Source organism: Moschus berezovskii, chromosome 28, assembly GCF_049115385.1.
Source record: "Moschus berezovskii isolate FMDL1 chromosome 28, NW_MosBer_1.0, whole genome shotgun sequence".
NCBI lineage: Eukaryota > Metazoa > Chordata > Mammalia > Artiodactyla > Moschidae > Moschus > Moschus berezovskii.
In genome coordinates, this window is record NC_142487.1 from 1,213,661 (window position 1) to 1,232,893 (window position 19,233).

Genomic DNA, 19,233 nt, shown 5'->3' on the forward strand with positions numbered 1-19,233 from the left:
AGCCCAACATTTCATATGATGTACTCTGCATATAAGTTAAATAAGCAGGGTGACAATATACAACCTTGTTGTACTCCTTTCCCAATTTTTAACCAGTCCTTTGTTCCATGTTGTTCTAACTGCTGCTTCTTGACTTGCATACAGTTTTCTCAGGAGATAGGTAAGGTAAGGTGGTCTGATACTCCCTAATGTTTACATTTAGTATTCTGTTTTTTAATCTTCATTCTAGAGTTATAAGTGAACTACTTAGCCCCATTCAATATTTGACTATCCTTCAGTTAAATTTTTCTGTAAAGAAAATGACCATGATTGAATACAGATTGGAAGTACTGCTCCTCCCTTTGATGTTAAAAGAAAATCTGACTTTCAGGCAGCATTAGTAGGAGTACAAATAGTATAACAGTTTTTTGGAAGGCATTCAGCATGGTAGTGATGATAAAAGTTTAAATGAGTACACACCTTTGACTAAAAAACCCACTTGGAGAAATTTACTTTAAAACCATATCTGCTCATGTTCTACAAGATTAGATTAAATTGTTCATGGTATAGCATACATATAGACTTAAAAATTTTTTTTAATGAATAAATGTAGCATTTGCTAATGTGCCCAGAACTAGTCTAAGTGTTTTGCAACTATTGGTCTTAGAAGAATGCTTTGTAGTAGATTATGCTATATACATCATTAGATTAATGCCATGGTATTGATAAGGAAGCTGGCAGAGTTTAACTTGGCTGGAGTTGCATGACTGCTAAATGAGAGAGCCTGTCATGGAGCTCAGTCTGGTTCTGATGTCTTAACCACTGAAAAATAGTATAGGGATTACAAAGAACTTGACAGACTTAGTGATGTACTGTATATGTGCGTAAGAGCTCCAAACACAGGGACAGCAAAAAAGGCAAGTAAATGAGCCAATGCACAGAGCAGATGCCATGCATTAAAAAAATCCAGTAAGGTATATGTGTACACAAACATGTACACATATGTGTAAAAACACAGCAGTGTAGCCCAAACTGTTGTTGATGCTTTGCCTCTAAGGAAAGGGGCATTTTCATGTTTTTACTTCTATTACTGAGGATTGCATATTCCTCTTTTTTTAAAAAAAAAAAAAACACCCATGAAGGTATTTTTAAGTAAAAGAGAAAGAGTCTGAGCCATCTCAGTTAAGACAAGCCTTGGCAGTCCCCACTTTCTTGACTTGGCCCACCAGTGAGTTTCTGCATTTACCAAGATCTCAGGGTGTTACATAGTAAAGAGCCTTCTGTTCTTTGACTCCTTATACATTCCTGTTCTCTTTTGTCTTCCCAGAGAGGCAGTGGAAGCCTGTCATTTCTTTTCATTACATTGAGCTGCTCCATCTGTCTGTACTCTGCAGTATTTTATGATAATAAATGAGCTTCTTTTGTGTGTGTCCGTGTGCATGTGTGTGTGTGTGCACATGCTGGCTGTAGTTTTGTGAAGGTCACTTTATTCTTAATTGTGCACATCTGTAAGAATGTAGATGTTTACAGGGGTGGGAGGAAGCAGGTGGCATTCAACCTGGATGGTGCCTTGGGGTTGTTCCACATGATCGTGGTTTTAGTTAGCAGGTTTCATGAAAGACCTGATTCCCACGAGAAAGGTGGAAGGTTGGAAAGATTATCAGAATAATCTAAAGAAAACCAAGGTAAGTTTGTTACCTAATGAATTTCTTTGAAAGATCCTCTGGTGCTGCTGTTTGCTGGCAGGATATGGTAGTGAAAGTGACAGTGTTGGTTGCTCAGTTGTATCTGACTCTTTGCTTCCCCATGAACTGTAGCCCACCAGGCTCCTCCGTCCATGCAGTTCTCCAGGCAAGAATACTGGAGTGGGTTGCCATTCCCTTCTCTAGGGGATCTCCCGACCCAGGGATTGAACCCAGATCTCCTATGTTGCAGGCGGATTCTTTACCATCCTAGCCACCAGGGAAGCCCCAGAATATGGTAAACAGAGGTGAAAGGTTGCAATTGAGGTTAGAGGACTCCTTCCCAGTCGTTAAATTATTCTTGGAAGTCTACGTGATTGTGTCATTCTATCAGACAGAATTTACTATCTATTCTGTAAAATATACATTAGCCGTCTAGCACCCTAGTTCATAATGTATATGGATGTGCTCAAAAAACCTAAATATTGTCTGTGAAAAGCAGTCTGAAGTTCTTTTGAAAAATCATCCACAAATATGGTCTGTGTGGTAGTTTCTTAGCCCAGTGTGGAGATGTTTGGTCTTTGTGCCCCTGTCACCTTTATTTGTCATTTGCTAATTCTGATCTGAGGCAGACTTATTAACAGTCATCATCTCACTGATCACTAGTAGATTGCAAGCTCCTTGAAGCCAAGGAAGAACGTCTGGGTACTCTTTGTATTTCCTTCAAGGCCTAGAACAGTATATTCCACATGGTTAGATGATCTGGGAAGACTTAGGAAATTGAACTAATACTAATTAAATTTCATGGGTCGCTGTTTTCTGTGACTTTCTTTCCAGGAACATGTTATGTCAAGACGGAAGCATGTAGGTTTACTGTGTATTTTGGGCATCAGTTTCCATTTTCTTATTCACTAGGAACTCTCCAAGATCACCATGCCAGTTATATTTAATGAGCCTTTGAGCTTCCTCCAGCGACTCACTGAATATATGGAGCATACATACCTCATCCACAAGGCCAGTTCGTTTGCTGATCCTGTGGAAAGGATGCAGGTACGTGTCACCAAGCCCTGGGAAAGACTGATGTCTTGGAGGGTCTTCTCTGCTACCTCCCCTACCTCTCCACCCCCAACCTACATGCACAGAATTCATGTTAAGTTTAATGTGAGGTTAGGAAATGTTATTAATACATAGCATGTTTTGAGTGTCATCTGTGTTCCTTCCCCAGACCAATGAGGACTGGAAGAATGCAGAAAGGTCCAAAACCAAACCTGAGTTTGGTGAGCTGTTTCTGAGTCATTGTTTTAGAAAGTGGCATTGTGTTGGGGGAAGACAATTCAGCCTTTCAGACTTCTCAGCGTGTTTCTAGGAAGACATGTATATACAGACACATATAAATAAGTGTATTTATGCTTATATGTTTATATAAATATACACATACTACTATAGGTTAAAAAAGAGAACAAGAAGGAATTGTACTTTTTGATATTTTTTTTGAAGGGAAATATTCATGTGATGTATATGGATGGACTAGACACAGGGAGAGTGGATACATTGTTCTCCTTCCAGCAAAGCAATAGCATTCTAAATGGAGTCTTGTGTCCTTTCATGTATGTAAAGCAGCTTTTCCCAACCTCATTGGACTTGATATCAATTTGTTTGGTTTTATCTCTTCACCCTGTCCTAAAAGAGATATGAAAGTGTCAGTCACTCAGTCATGTCTGACTCTTTGCGACCCAGTGGACTGTAACCTGCCAGCCTCCTCTGTCCATGGGATTTCCCAGACAAGAATACTGGAGTGGGTTGCCATTCCCTTCTCCAGGGGATCTTCTAGATCCAGGGATCAAACCTGAGTCTCCTGCATTGCAGGCAGATTCTTCACCATCTGGTGATGTACTTTTTAGAAATTTTAAAGGAATTAAAAGTAATGTCAGATTTGAGAGTCTTTCTTTAAAATCCTTGAGAGTATTTGTACCACTGTGAGTATATTATAAAAACCAAAGTTGGGATGACTTATAGGAAGAGACTCAGAGTCATTTTCATTCTGAATATCCACATTGGCTTATTAGTTTGCTTATTAAGCCTTCTTAAAAATACAGCATAATTAAACTCCGCAGATTCATTTTGTAAATTACTGTCTTCAGCAAAATTTCAGTTCCTGAAAGAATGAGGAGCCAGCGAGGCTATTTTTAACTTATGCTAACGCTCTGTCCCACAGTGTGTAGCTGCATTTGCTGTCTCCGCTGTTGCTTCACAGTGGGAACGCACTGGAAAGCCTTTCAACCCACTTCTGGGAGAGACTTACGAATTAGTTCGGTAAGATCTTCCACTCTTATTCCAGGCGGATAGTTGAGTCTGCATGATTTTTATAGCTCTTCAAATGAAAATGGGTATTTTTTGAGCACTTACCAACATTTTGTATGACTGGAGAAAAGGTAACAACTTTGATGTTTGTTTCTGTGATAGTTTAGAGACTGTCAAAAATGTGAAAACATAAATAAAGTGGACCATTATTAAAAGTAAATACAAGAATTTCAGTATTCCTGATCTTGCAGGTTTAGCTATCATCCTTTCTAGTTATGTAGCCCATTAGGATAGATTTTTTAAAATAACTGTATAAAATATATTAGCATAAACTTAGATTGTTGGCATAGAGGCAGTGAATGTGTCTGAGGGTGCAGTACTGTCTGCCTGCAGTCGCTTGCTTCTTTACAAACACAGTTAGAGAATTCATTTGGCTTTTGTTTTTCTGAATCTTTCTCTTCCGTCCACAAGTTTTGATCTCATTTATTCCCTAGATGTTTGAAAAGGAGACACTTTAGGTTCTTCTGTCTTAGTATCCGTTCCATTCCATCGCTCACTCGTGTCCGACTCTATGCGACCCCATGGACTGTAAGCCTACCAGGCTTCTCCGTCCATGGGATTCTCCAGGCACGAATACTGTCTTAGTATAAATGGGATGATAAGTTTTAAATTTACATGGCTAGTATTGTCAGTTCATGAAAATCACTGCAGTTCACCGGTATTCCCTATTTTAATGTGTTTAAGTAGCTCGATGTATAATTACATTGGTTTTAGTTGTTTGGGATACATTTTTGCAGTTTCTCATGTATTGTCTTTTTCATCAGGATAACAACAAAGAATTGTTCAGTTTGTCAAATCCATTTTCTTAATACTTTAACATTGCTTTTTAAAAAGATTTATTTTTAATTGGAGCATAGTTGCTTTACAGTGTTGTGTTGGTTTCTGCTGTACAGCAACATGAATCCACTATACCTATGTCCCCTTCCTCTTGAGCCTCCCTCCCACCCCCGCACCCCCTTCCCACCTCTCATCACAGAGCACCAGGCTGAGCCCTCTGTGCTCTCCAGCAGCTTTTGGTGTATATTTTACACATGGTAGTATGTATCTTAGCATTGCTTTCAGACTGAAATGACAATAATGTGTATATTTTGTGATGAGTTTATTATAACACTGCCTTTTTTTTTTAAGAGATGACCTTGGTTTCAGACTCATCTCTGAGCAGGTCAGCCATCACCCACCCATTAGTGCATTTCATGCTGAAGGATTGAACAATGATTTCATCTTTCACGGCTCAATCTATCCCAAACTAAAGTTCTGGGGGAAGAGCGTAGAAGCAGAACCCAAAGGAACCATCACGTTGGAGCTTCTTGAGTGAGTTGGAATCATACCTTTTACTCATTTCGTCTGTACCTACTCATTAGCACGTACACTTACATGCAGACCTGACCTTGTTGTTCAAAAGCTGGAGAAAACGAAGCTGCTTTCATAAGATGTAAATTTCCTACTGTCACGTAAAAGAATTTGAGAAATGTGGCAACAGCCATGTTTAATCAGCCTAGGTATATGTAAACAGTTTAACTTGATATATGATGGTGGTTTTATTTAGATCTATTTTAAGATTAAATGGAGTTAATCACTCCATGACATTATCATGGTAATAATGCCTTGTTTAATCATCTTTTACAATGAATTCACGTTGAGAAATATTGAAATAACAATCACATTGGCACATCTTAGACGTTAGGTAAGTTGAAAGTTCTCTTCTTTTGTGATAGAAAAAAGATTGCCATGAAATATCTCTCCATTTATTTGTGTCGTCTTCAATTTTGTTCATTACCGTCTTAGCATTTTCAATATACAAGTCTTTCACCTCCTGCTTAAATTTATTTCTAGGTATTTTTTTTTCTTTGATGCAATTGTAAGTAAAATTGTTTATTCTGTGCTCATGGATTGAAAAAGTTGTTAAACTGTCATACTATCCAAGGCAGTGTACAGATTCAGTGCAGTCTCTATCAAAATTCCAATAACATTTTTTGCACAAATTAAAGCAGACAATGCTGCAGTTTGTATGAGATCACAGAAGACCCCAAATAGGCAAAGCAGTCTTGAGAAAGAAGAACAAAGCTGGAGGCATCATGCTCCCTGATTTCAAACTGTATTACAAAGCTATAGTAATTAAAATATATGATATTGGCATTAAAACAGATATATAAATCAATGAAACAGAGTAGAGAGCCCAAAAAATAAGTCCATGCAAGTAGGGTCAATTAATTTAAACAAAGAAGGCAAGAATATACAGTGGAATGACAGTCTTCTCAATGGTGTTGGAGAAATTGGACAGACACATGTACAAGAATGAAACTGGACCACTATTTTATACTATACACAAAATTGACTCAAAATGGATTACAAACTTGAACATAAGACTGAAAGTCATAAAACTTCTAGAATAAAACATAGGTGGTAGACTCCTTGACATAGGTCTTGGTAATGATGTTTTGAATCTGACACCAAAAAGGATAAAAGGAAAAATAAACAAGTGGGACTATATAAAATTAAAAAGCTTCTGCACAGTAAAGAAAACCATCAACAAAATGAAAACACAGCCTACTGAATCGGAGAAAATACTTGCAAATCATATAGGCTAACATCCAAAATACATAAAGAACTCATACCACTCAATAGCAAAAGAAAAAAAGTAATTAAAAAATGGGCCAAAGGTCTAAATGGACATTTTTTCAAAGAAGACATACAGATGATCAACAGGTAAATGAAAAGATATTGTACATCATTAATCAAGAAAATACAAATCAAACCACAATGAAAGGGAACCCTTGTGCATGATCGAATTGGTTCAGTCTCAAGGGAAAACAATTCGGAGGTTCCTCAAAAAATTAAAAGTAGAACTACCATGATCCAGCAATTCCACTTTGGAATACTTAGCCAAAGAAAACAAAAACATTATCTCAAAAAGCTATCTGCACCCCCATGATGTTAATATACATATTATACCTGTATAATGTGTTATATTAATATATATATATACCTGTTCCACACAACAGCCAAGATATGGAAGTAACCCAAGTATCCATCATTAGATGAATGGATAATGAAATTGTGGTACACACACATACACGAATATTATTCAGCCATAAAAAAGAATGAAATCTTGTCACTTGCAACAACATGGTTGGACCTCAAGGACATTATGCTAAGTGAAATAAGTCAGAGAAAGACAAATACTCTATGATCTCCTTATATGAGAAAAAGAAGGAGAAAAAATAATAAACAGACTTTAATCCTAGAGTGACTCAGACATTGAAATTTGTATCAAAGATTTTAAAGCAGCTGTTATACTCCATGACATAAAGAGGAACACTCTTAAGATGAATAGAAAGACATCGAAGCAAAGAAACTGAAGTATTTCTGGAAATTTTAGTACTGAAAAAATACAATAACAAATGTAATAGCTGAGATAGACTCAATAGCAGAATAAAGATCATAAAATATGTACAGGATCCACAGGCTGAAAGCTCTAAAACCCTGGTTACAAGAATCAAAGACTATCTGAGTAATGGAGAGTCTACCATGTCTCACTGTACTTGGAATCCTTAATGTAATTCATATGTTTGTTTTCCTTTAATTGATCTATAAACAGTGTATTAACACAATCCAAATTTAAAAGTCCCAGGATGAATTTTGGTAGATCAAGAGATAGTGGATCCTAAAATCTATTTGTTGAAAGACAAATGAAACACTGTAGCCAAAATAGTTTTGAAAAGGCAGAACAGAATGATGGACTTCTACCTCCTAATTTTAAGACTTTACAGTGAAGCTGTTGTCATCAAGACTGTTGTATTGACAGAAGGACAGACACATACATCAGTGGAACAGAGAATAGCATCCAAAAACTGACCCACAGAAACATGGGCAATTGATTTTTCATGAAGGGGAAAGAAAGCACTATTCAGTAATGAAGGGCAGTCCTTTCCACAAATAGTGTGAGAATAGTTCGACATGCACGTGTTAAATAATGAACCTCAACTTACACCTCACACCCTAAGCAAAAATGATCCCAACATAGATCATGGGCTAAAATCTAATGTACAGCTTTAAGCTTTTGGAAGAAACAGGAGAAAATGTTTATGACTTTGGGTTATGCAATGACATAATACCAAAGGACAATCTAGAAGAGACAAAATTGATAAATTAGATTTTATAAAAATCTGTTGCTTGGTGAAAAACACTCTTAAGAGAACAAAGAGAGATGTTAGAGACGGATAAACATTATTTGTGAATCATTTATCAACAAAGGACTTGTATCTAGAATATATAAAGCATTCTCAAAACAGCAAGAAAACAGACAACCCAGTAAGAAATTGGACAAAAGATACAAACAGAGACTTTACCAAGGAGACATATGAATGACAAATGAGCACACAAAGACATGCTCAACAGCATCGGTCATTAGAGAAATGCAAAATTAAAATCATAGTGAGATACCACTACACACCTATTAGAACGTCTAAAATCAAAACTTTTAGAGCCGACAGTATCAAGTGCTGACTAGGATGCAGGGCACCCAGAAATCTCATATATTACGGGGTGATCTGGTTAAATAGTAGAGCCACTGTGGAGAACAGTCTGGCTGTTTCTTACAAAGTTGACCTTGTGTTAACCAGATGATACAGCAGTCCACTCGTAGGCATATACTCTGGAGAAATAAAGAGGTGTATTTTCACAAAGACCAGTGCGCAGATTTTTATAGGAGTGTTGCTTATAATCACCAAGAACTGAAAGCAACCCAGCATGCTTCAGGGAGTAAATGGTTCAACTGTGATACGTTCATATAGTAGAATACTACTCAGAAATAAGAACAAATTATTGACATAGAATTTGAAATGCATTATACGAATGAAGCTAATCTCAAAGGTGACATGGTATATTACCCCATTTATATGACACTCTGGGAAAGGCAAAACTGTTGCAATGGAGAACAGATGAGTTGTTTAGGAATTCCAAGTGGGGGAAGGTTTGACCATAGAGGGGCAGCATGAGTGAATTTGTGGAGGGTGTGATAGAATTTGTGGTTGTGGTACTAGTTACAATGATCTGCACATGCACTGAAGCTCACAGAACTAGATAACACCAAGAAAAGTGAATTTTACTGCTTGTGAATTAGAAATACACTTAAGCATTAGTGTACGAAGAATGTTTTCAAAAGCAAGGAATGTGTAAAATTGGAACTTCACATATACAAGTTTTTCCCTTAGGCAAGCTGGAAAGTACCCAATAGACCATTTTTCTTTTCTACCTCTAATTTAATTTATTATGTTTTCACCAAACTTTTGAAGGCTTAAGATGATGATGTACATAGTTTAATTTGGAGTTTGGTTGAAGCATAGTTTTGTTTTGTTTTTAAGTTTTTGCGTCCTTTTAAGAAACAATAAGAATTAACCAGATAATACCTATTTTACTGGGATTAACATCAGCAGTTTTTATAGTCTTAGAGTTGAGTGCTCTCCAGCAGTCTGATAGGTTATCCTGAGTCATGGCATTTGAGGCAGTTGTGCTTTTTAAACAGAAGAGTTGGACTGTAAAGAAAGCTGATCGCCGAAGAACTGATGCTTTTGAACTGTGGTGTTGGAGAAGACTCTTGAGAGTCCCTTGGACTGCAAGGAGATCCAATCAGTCCATTCTAAAGGAGATCAATCCTGGGTGTTCATTGGAAGGACTGATGCTAAAGCTGAATCTCCAATACTTTGGCCACCTCATGCGATGAGTTGACTCACTGGAAAAGACTCTGATGCTGGGAGGGATTGGGGGCAGGAGGAGAAGGGGACGACGGAGAATGAGATGGCTGGATGGCATGACCGACTCTGTGGACATGAGTTTGAGTGAACTCCAGGAATTGGTGATGGACAGGGAGGCCTGGCGTGCTGTGATTCATGGGGTCGCAGAGAGTCGGACACGACTGAGCGATTGAACTGAACTGAACTGAACACTTCTCACTTCTTTGCCTGGGCTTTGGCTCTCTTTTTGTTTTCTAGACACAATGAAGCATATACGTGGACGAATCCTACGTGCTGTGTGCACAACATCATTGTGGGAAAGCTCTGGATCGAGCAGTACGGCAGTGTGGAGATCACAAACCACAAGTGAGATGGTTCATCGTCCCCGCCCCTTCATTTGCATCAGAGGGGTCTGGTAGTCTTTTCGTAAAAGTTCTAGTAGAGGACATCCCTGGCGGCCCCATGGTTAAGACTTCGCACTTCCCTTGAAGGGGGCCTGGGTTTGATCCCTGGTTTGGGAATGTAGATCCCACATGCCATGTGGTGTGGCCAAAAAAAAGTGCATTGCATTGCAAGGAGTTTCCTGGCAGTCCAGTGGTTAAGACTCCACACTCTCACTGTGGAAGGCCTGGGTTCAATCCCTGATTGGGGAACTTAGATTCCACAAGCTGTGCAGCTCAGCCAAGAATATACGTATAAAGCATTTTTAAAAGTTCTTGTATATATGGATAAATTTTTTAAAAAATTCTAGTAGAGTCTAATGACAACTTAAGAACCAGGCAGTCTAACTCTGTGGTAAATAGAAGCCAATCCGTTTAATGAACAGAATTTAGTAGTTGTGGCTCCCAGGCTAAGTTACCCCATGGCATGTGGAATATTCAGGACCAGGGATCGAACCCATGTCCCCTGCCTTGGATTCTGAACCACCGGACCACCAGGGAAGTCTTTAATGAATAGAGTTTATATTTAAGTCTCTGATTATGGAAGACTGGTGAACTCAGAGCTTCAGCAGTCTCAGGGAATCTTCATTCCTGCTTCCCTCAGCTCATCTCGCTGACACCGTTTAGCTTGTATAACAATACAAGCTAATAATTCACATGGGGACAGGCGACAGGAGGAACAGGAGAGTTTGAAAGAGGTGGATTCAAATCCTACTGTGACCCTAGGCCTGTATCCTAGTCAGCTTGGGCTGTGGTGACAGAACACGGTGGGCCAGGTAGCTTCAAGAGCAGACATTTATTTCTCATTCTTCTGGAGACTTGGGAGGCCCAGGTCAGGGTGCTGGCAAACTCAGTGCTGGGTGAAGGCCCACTTCCTGGTTTGAAGTTGGCCATCTTCTCAGATCTTCACGTGGCAGAGGGCGGGATCATCTCCCCAAAGTCTCTTATTCAAAGAGCATGCATCCGTTCAGTTCCGCCCGTAGGACCAGATTACCCCCAAATAGCCTTACATGGGTGGCGAGGCTTCGCCATATGAATTGGGATGGGGGCAGGCAGACACTCATTCCATAGCAGCAAGTCACTTATTCTTTATGAACCTTGCTTACTTTTTCTTTGTGGTGGGTTCAGTACTGATTATGGATTAATTGTGATACACTGTGTGGAGCTGGTGTGAGTTAGAAAATCAGTAAACAGCAGGTGCTGCCAGACAGTCACTGTTCTCTGCTGCTGCTTCCGTGTTGAACAGTAACCCGAGCTCACTGTCTCCTTTACAGGACTGGGGACAAATGCGTGTTGAATTTTAAGCCATGCGGCCTTTTTGGTAAAGAATTACACAAAGTTGAAGGTTACATTCAAGATAAAAGGTAAAGTTCCATTTTAAATGTTGACTAGTATAGGTGTTGTTCACTAAGTAAAGTGTTGTTATTAAAATCTGCAAACACCGGAATTCCCTGGTGGTCCAATGGTTAATACTGCATGCTTCCACTGCAGAGGGCACAGGTTCCATCCTTGGTTGGGAAACTTGAGATCCCACGTGTTGCGTGGTTTGGCCAAAAATTTTTAAAAAGAAGAAAAAGAAAATCTGCTGTTATCTCAGTTCAGTCGCTCAGTCATGTCTGCCTCTTTGTGACCCCATGGACTGCAGCACACCAGGCTTCCCTGTTCAGTACCAATTCCTGGAGCTTGCTCAAACTTACCGAGTTGGTGATGCTATCTAACCATCTCATCCTCTGTCGTCCCCTTCTCCTCTTGCCTTCAGTCTTTCTCAGCATCAGTGTCTTTTCCAATGTGTCAGTTCTTTGCATCAGGTGGCCAAAGTATTGGAGTTTCAGCTTCAGTCCTTCCAATGAATATTCAAGACTTATTTCCTTTAGGATTGACTGGTTTGATCTCCTTGCAGTCCAAGAGACTCTCAGGAATCTTCTCCAACATCAGCTGGGAGAAGCATCAGTTCTTAAAAAGCATCGGTTCTTCGGTGCTCAACTTACTTTGTAGTCCAGCTCTCACATCCATACATGACTACTGGAAAAACCTTAGCTTTGACTAAACAGACCTTTGTCAGCAAAGTAATGTCTCTGCTTTATAACATGCTGTCTAGGTTTCCTGCCATTATCTAGGAAACAGCGTTTCAGTAAATTGAAAAACTCTTCTGTAAGAAATATCTATTTCTTTAAAGAAGCTGATTTGTAAGCATCTTTATTTATGAGAAGAGGGGCTTCCTTGATGGCTCAGACTGTAAAGAATCTTCTTGCAATGTAGGAGACTCAGATTCTATCCTTGGGTCTGGAAGATCCCCTGGAGAAGGGCATGGCTACCCACTCCACTCTGGCCTGGAGAATTCCAGGATTCCCTACAGTCCATGGGATCGCAAAGAGCTGGACATGACTGAACGACCAATACTTTCAGTTTATGATAATATTCAATTACACCAAGACACTGGTTTAATTGTTGGCTCAACATCAATTTCTCTTGACAGCAAAAAGAAGCTCTGTGCCCTCTATGGGAAATGGACAGAATGTTTGTACAGTGTTGACCCAGCCACGTTTGAGGCTTACAAAAAAAATGATAAGAAAAATACTGAAGAGAAGAAGAACAGCAAACAGGTAAACAATCCCAGAAGATGGTATCGAGGGGATCCCTGGACGGTGGCCTGTTAGTGGGTCACAGTGTTACCTTCTATACTTGGTGCCCATGCGTGTGATGTTTCTCCTTGACCTTTTTTTTAAACTTTATTTTTGTTACTGTTTTTAACACCAAAAACATTTTGTATTGGGTAAAGCCAGTTGGAGACCCTGGTTGGATCCTTGGGTTGGGAAAATCTACTGGAGAAGGGATAGGCTACCCACTCCAGTATTCTTGGACTTTCCTGTGGCTCAGACAGTAAAGAATCTGCCTGCAATGTGGGAGATCTGGGTTCGATCCCTGGGTTGGGAAGACCCTCTGGAGAAGGGAACAACTACCCACTCCAGTATTCTGGCCTGGAGAATCCCTGTGGACAGAGGAGCCTGGCAGGCTCCAGTCCATGGTGTCGCAGAGAGTCAGACACAACTGAGTGACTTTCATGTAGCCGGTTGACAATGGTGTGACAGCTTCAGGTGGACAGCAAAGGGATTCATCCATACATATACATGTGTCTGTTCTACCCTGAACCCCTCTCCCATCAAGGCTGGCACATAACATTGAGCAGAGTTCCATGTGCTATACAATAATGAACAGATGATCTGACTTGCTAGTGAATGTTTGGGATACTCTCCCATGGAGTATGGGTGTGTGCTATGCAGTTACACACACGGCGTTGAATTCACATTGCTTTGGAAAGTTGGAGTTCATCTTAGTGAAACAAATATTCTTACCCTCCTTTCTGTTTATGTGCGTTAGCAGTTGAGCTCTTCTGAATATTTGAAATTACACCCAGAATAATCACGTGGGTTTTCATGCTGACAGAAGGGTTATTGCCCTTCTCTGTGTCTGAGATCCCAGGAGCTGAGAGCATTGCAGTTAAGGGAATCGTTGCTGGACGATCCTCCTCTTATGAAGCTCCCTCCTAACAGGACAGTTCAACCTTAGACTCTCTCCTTGTGAGGCCACAGCTTCTTGTCGCAGGACCCTGGGAAGCTGGACTGCTCAGTGGACTCTGAGCTGGAGAGAGGTTGCACCTGTTTGGACAGGAAGCGTTGGAGGACTGGTTATTTTCCAGTAACGGGCATCAGGGATCAGAGCACGAGCTCGGCTTAGAATCCTGCCTTCCCTGCTTCTGAGTGGTTTGATCTTAGGCAGATCCCTACCCTCTGTCTGCCTTAGCGCCTCATCAGTAAAATGGAGACAGTAATAGCACCCTCGTGTCAGAGCAGTTGACAGAGGTCAGGGGCCCCGGGTGAAGACAGCTCAGGCCCCATCCTCTCTGAACATCACGGCCTGGCTCTCTGCTCCCGGCTCTCCTCGCCCCGCTGTGTTGCTTGCAAGAGGCAGAGTCTCACTCTCCCCTTACAGAAATGGGGTTCAGTACAGCAGAAGGCATTGGGGAAATTCCAGAAAATCTCCCTCTTGTCCCATAAAGCCCCGGTCAATCTTTGTAGACAGAAGGGCCTTGCCCCTTGGAGAAGGCACCCTCACCTCCCAAGGCCTCGGCCATCATGGGTTTCTGATGCTCCTGAGGATATTCAGATGCCAGGCGAAGCTTGTCGCCAGTGTCGTCCCCTCCTTGTTGCTGTTTTTAAAATTCCATATCTCAGCCAGTAGTTCTAGATTTGGTAACGATGACATTGGGAATATGACTTCGCTTTCCAAAGGCTTAAATTCTTTATATATAAAACTTTATGGGCCAGTTACGTAAGGACTAAATATACAGAGAGCTGCTGGCATAGCTCTGCTGGGGAAGGGGAGGGAGCGGGCAGCCAGTGGAGAAATGTTGCTTTCTATTTTAGCCTCACATCTTTCAATTGAATACTTTCAGGATCCCTGCAGGTTTGGGTCATTGATAAATTTAGTTAAATGCTTCAAGAATTTAACCTTTTCTTGCCCTCATAATGTTCCACGAACTACTTAAATGAGTTATTTTGGATTTTAAAAAAAGCTTTAAAAATATTAAAACACGACAGTAAAGGCATGATGACGACAGTGGTGATGCCTTAAATGCTCATAGCCCCTAAAAATGACACAGGCTCAGAGGCTCACAGCATGGACTCTCGACCCGCATTTATTGGCTCCCTGGCCTGGGTGGAAAGGGGCGGATGTGAGAACGAGAAAGGCACGGTGCCCTGGCACTCACGGGGTTACATTCTAATGCCGCCCAGTGAAAACTGCTTATTTTACAATTTGTTGTTGTGGTTGGTCAGTCACTAACTCATGTTCGACTCTTTGCGACCCCATGGACTGCAGCACGCCAGGCTTCCCTGTCCTTCAGTATCTCCCAGAGTTTGCTCAAACTCATGTCCATTGAGTCGGTGATGCCCTCCAGCCATCTCATCCTCTGCCGCCCCCGTCTCCTCTGCCCTCCGTTTTTCCCAGCATCAGGGTCTCTGCTGGCGAGTCAGCATTTTGCATCAGGTGGCCAAAGTACTGGAGCTTCGACTTCAGCATCAGCCCTTCCAGTGAATATTCACGGTTGTAAGCACAGTCTTTTCAAAACATTTCCGTTTTGTTCCTCTGTTGGTTCTTCCAGGTGAGCGCTTCTGAGGAGTCGGATGAAATGCCAATGCCGGATTCCGAGAGCGTGTTCGTCATCCCCGGGAGCGTTCTCCTGTGGCGGATAGCCCCGCGGCCTCCGAACTCAGCCCAGGTGAGGCCTCCTGTTTACTTGGATCTGATGGCGCTCTTTCCCGGCCTGGACGGAACCAGGAGGAGGGCGGGGGTGAGAGGCGGTTCATCGAATTGCTCCTCAGTCATCCCTCTGTGGTTTCCCCCCCAGGACCTGGTGCTGCTGCCGCCCAGGCTTCCTGGTGTCTGGCCGAGATGCCTTGGGGTGGGCCTCGGGGGGAGTTCCTCCTTACATACGGCTGTGGGCCTTGGAGGGGTTTCTGCTATACTTACTGAGGAGTAAGACTGCCTCTCTTTAAGTGCGTGGTGATGCAGCCAGATCTACCAAGTGAGACTTTTCACATGGAATGGAGACTGTCGGTTACACTCGTAGTTCTCCCTGGAGGTGATGGCGGTGAATGTCGCCTGGGGGGTTTCCTTGAGACAGACGCCCACAGCTGGCATGGACCCAGGTGAAAACATGGAGATGTGTGGGTGCAGAGAGGCTGGCCATCATCACCCCAGAGCAGAGCGGGGGATCCCTGTCAAATCTTCTAGCCTCAGGGTTTCATTCTGCATTAACCCCCAGTGCATGTTAATTTGGACGTTTTCTGCTTTTTAGATGTACAATTTTACTAGCTTTGCAATGGTTTTGAATGAAGTAGACGAGGAGATGGAGCGCGTGATTCCTAAGACAGACTGCAGGCTGCGGCCTGACATCAGAGCCATGGAGAACGGGGAAATAGGTAACATGCCTGGCAGCTCCAGGGAAGATGGATTTCTTCGGGGAGGATGGTTTGCCTTACTCCCAGTAACTGTCTGCGTTTTAGACAGGGCTTAACTTACTGGAAAAGACTCTGATGCTGGGAAAGGTTGGGGGCGGGAGGAGAAGGGGACGACGGAGAATGAGATGGCTGGATGGCATTTCCGACTCTGTGGACATGAATTTGAGTGTACTCCGGGAGTTGGTGATGGACAGGGAGGCCTGGCGTGCTGTGATTCATGGGGTCGCGGAGAGTCAGACACGACTGAGTGACTGAACTGAACTGAACTAACATTTTACATGTTCGCACAAGCATCTTACATGTTAGCATTTTATGTGTTAGCACAAGGCATCCCTGGTGGCTCAGATGGTAACGAATTCGCCTGCCAATGCAAGAGACCTGGGTTCAGTCTTTGGGTCAGGAAGATGCCCTGGAGAAGGGAATGGCAACCCACTCCAGTATTCTTGCCTGGAGAATCCCATGGACAGAGGAGCCTGGCGGGCTACAGCCCATAGGGTTGCACAGAGCTGGGCGTGACCGAAGGGACTAAGCACATGTTTGTTTATTTGCCAGATCTCAGTTGCAGCATGTGCGATCTTTTAGTTGCAGCATACGGGATCTAGTTCCCAGACCAGGGACTGAACCCCGGCCCCCTGCTTTGCGAGTGCAGAGCCTCTGGACCAGCAGGGAAGCATTTTAACATGACTTCTGAGGCCATAAGAATAAGCAGGCCCCGTGGGTAAACAAAGGCTGTGGAAGAAGGTGAGAGGTCCTGGATGCCAGCATCACCTCTTGCCGGCTTGGGGCTGTGTTAAGTGTTGACATGACGTGACTGCGGTGCTTGCGTTCTGACAAAGGGCAGCTGTGCTAACACCTGCCTCCATGGGGTGAGTGTGCCAGGTGCTGTGCCGGGCGGCCCCTGCTTGTGCAGTAACCGTTTTTTCACTGCTATGCTGATTCTAGATCAAGCCAGTGAAGAAAAAAAGCGACTCGAGGAGAAACAGAGAGCGGCCCGCAAGAACAGGTCCAAGTCGGAGGAGGACTGGAAGACGAGGTGCGCTGAGGGGCTGGGGTGTGTGGGTGGAGGTGGGGGCTGGCAGAAGTGTGGACCACAGCACGGGGCTCACTGCACCCTGCGAGTTGTCCCCAGGCCTGAGAGAAAAGTACTTTCCTCTGACCAATTTCAAGCTGAAAGGGCTGCACGGGTGCAAAGGAAAAGGACTATTTGGAAATCAAGGTTAAAGTATTTCTATACAGTTCACGCAGGTCAATGCCAGTTAAGCAAACTCTCTTCCTTATCCAGCAAAACACTTGTCCCTTCTATAAGAGGGAAAGTAGAATTACAGATTTTGGTATGAAATAGGTTCAGAGTTGTTTGTTTGAGTAAATAATAGGAACTTTGCTTATACATATATCAAGTATCAAGGATATTTAGACAATGCCTTTACTCTTCCAAACACATGACTCACATCGTGAAAATACAGTTTGTTAAAGTGACATCTTGGATTCCATTAAGAAACAGAAACTGGGCAGTAAAATGTGCAAGGTTTGAAAATTTTTCAAAAGAATCAGGAGTTACTTAGTCACCTGGGTTGAGTAATAGAATCTCTTGTAAACAGAAATAGAACAAAAACATTTTTTACATTTATATTATGTAATACATAATATTGTCCCGTTATTCAAAGTTGTTAAGTAAATTTCAGAGCCAGTGTGGGCATAATTTCACAACCAGTTTAGTAGATATTACTTGGTAGCCCCTTTGGTGTCTTATACCTTTATTAGAACCAGGATTGATCTTAGGTATCATCAAGTCCAACAGTTTTGGGATTTTTTTTTGTTAGCATCAGAATCTTTCTTGCCAATGAATGTATGAAGAATTTGCAAATACAGAGCGTGTGGCCACAGAGCTGTGGGGGTAGGATGAGGGCTGAGCGTCAAGGTTCACCTTCTCCCACCCGCACACATGCAGCATCCAGGGAACCTCTGGAAAGCCATTAGTCTAGAAGTCCCCTTGTACATGAAGAAACAGATGCTGGTTGTATTTGATTTGAGAGAGTTGCTCAAGGACAGGTACACCCCACAGACCATGATTAGAAAGAGCCACAAAAACCAAAACCACACTGCTTTACTGCAGTCCCTTCTGAAAAGACTTGATTCATTTTTATCATTATTTTTAGTCTCTTTTGCAGAAAGCCCACTTTGTGCTGTATTTCTAATTAACTCCTTTATTTTTCTGACCACATTTTTAAGTGTATGAAGTAAGCGAAAGTCCAGTAAGCATGTTTACTGTTGGGTGAAGTTTTACTTTCAGAAATCAGCGAGCTTTGGACAGCTCTGTGGTGGCCTGGAAATAAAACTGGAAGCTAGGTTTGTGAGCCCCAGTTTGGAGCCTTACACATGCTTGCTTCCACCGCTGTCTCTTAGCATCCATAGTTCTTATATGGATGTATAGACCTTAAAAACGATTCTGCTGACCCTTGGTCAAAAGAATATGTGCTTGGAGCCCTTTTCCATTAGGGGTGAGAGGTGGTGTTCACTGACTGGGTCTTCTCCTGGCTGATAATGTGCTTTTGAGCAGCTGGGTTCAGTTTGTGTCGGGGTAGAGGTTGTGCAGCTTATAAAGGGATGTGTTTTGCAGGGGAGAGTTGAAACCAGTCCTTGGAAATCACACCCAGAAACTTATAACCTGTCCCAAACTCATCCACACTAAAAGCTGGCTTTCATGTTGATACCAGTTTCAGTCATTTGAAAAAAGTTCAGGCTCTGGGATTTTTCAGGCTTTAAACTGCAGTTCATACACATGAAAATGGCTGCTTGTGATCCTGCCCTGTTTTCTGAGAGAAGCCCAGAGACAGCAAGTGGGGTTAAGTGGTGAGCCTGGTGAGAGACACGGCTTTGAAGTGAAGATGGGTGGTGACGCCACAAAAGGTGGTGGTCATTTCTTCCCCCAGTAAGAGCATCATGCAGAATTAATAGCGTTCTAGAATGTTATATTATGTAGAATATTATATTACTGATTACATTATAGAATGTTGTATTA

At 42.1% G+C, this 19,233-nt stretch overlaps 1 protein-coding gene across 10 annotated transcripts in view; it reads left to right on the forward strand.

Moving 5' to 3' along the window:
* OSBPL1A (oxysterol binding protein like 1A) overlaps window positions 1-19,233 on the forward strand; it is a 223,554-nt gene that overhangs the window by 201,995 nt on the left and 2,326 nt on the right. For all 10 annotated transcript variants that reach the window (XM_055417076.2, XM_055417078.2, XM_055417079.2 and 7 more), the window contains 9 exons: window positions 2,577-2,711; window positions 3,877-3,974; window positions 5,151-5,333; window positions 10,013-10,120; window positions 11,469-11,558; window positions 12,671-12,797; window positions 15,356-15,472; window positions 16,052-16,175; window positions 17,157-17,247. In XM_055417076.2, the coding sequence (XP_055273051.2) occupies window positions 2,577-2,711; window positions 3,877-3,974; window positions 5,151-5,333; window positions 10,013-10,120; window positions 11,469-11,558; window positions 12,671-12,797; window positions 15,356-15,472; window positions 16,052-16,175; window positions 17,157-17,247 (1,073 nt within the window). The remainder of the gene's footprint in view (window positions 1-2,576; window positions 2,712-3,876; window positions 3,975-5,150; window positions 5,334-10,012; window positions 10,121-11,468; window positions 11,559-12,670; window positions 12,798-15,355; window positions 15,473-16,051; window positions 16,176-17,156; window positions 17,248-19,233) is intronic.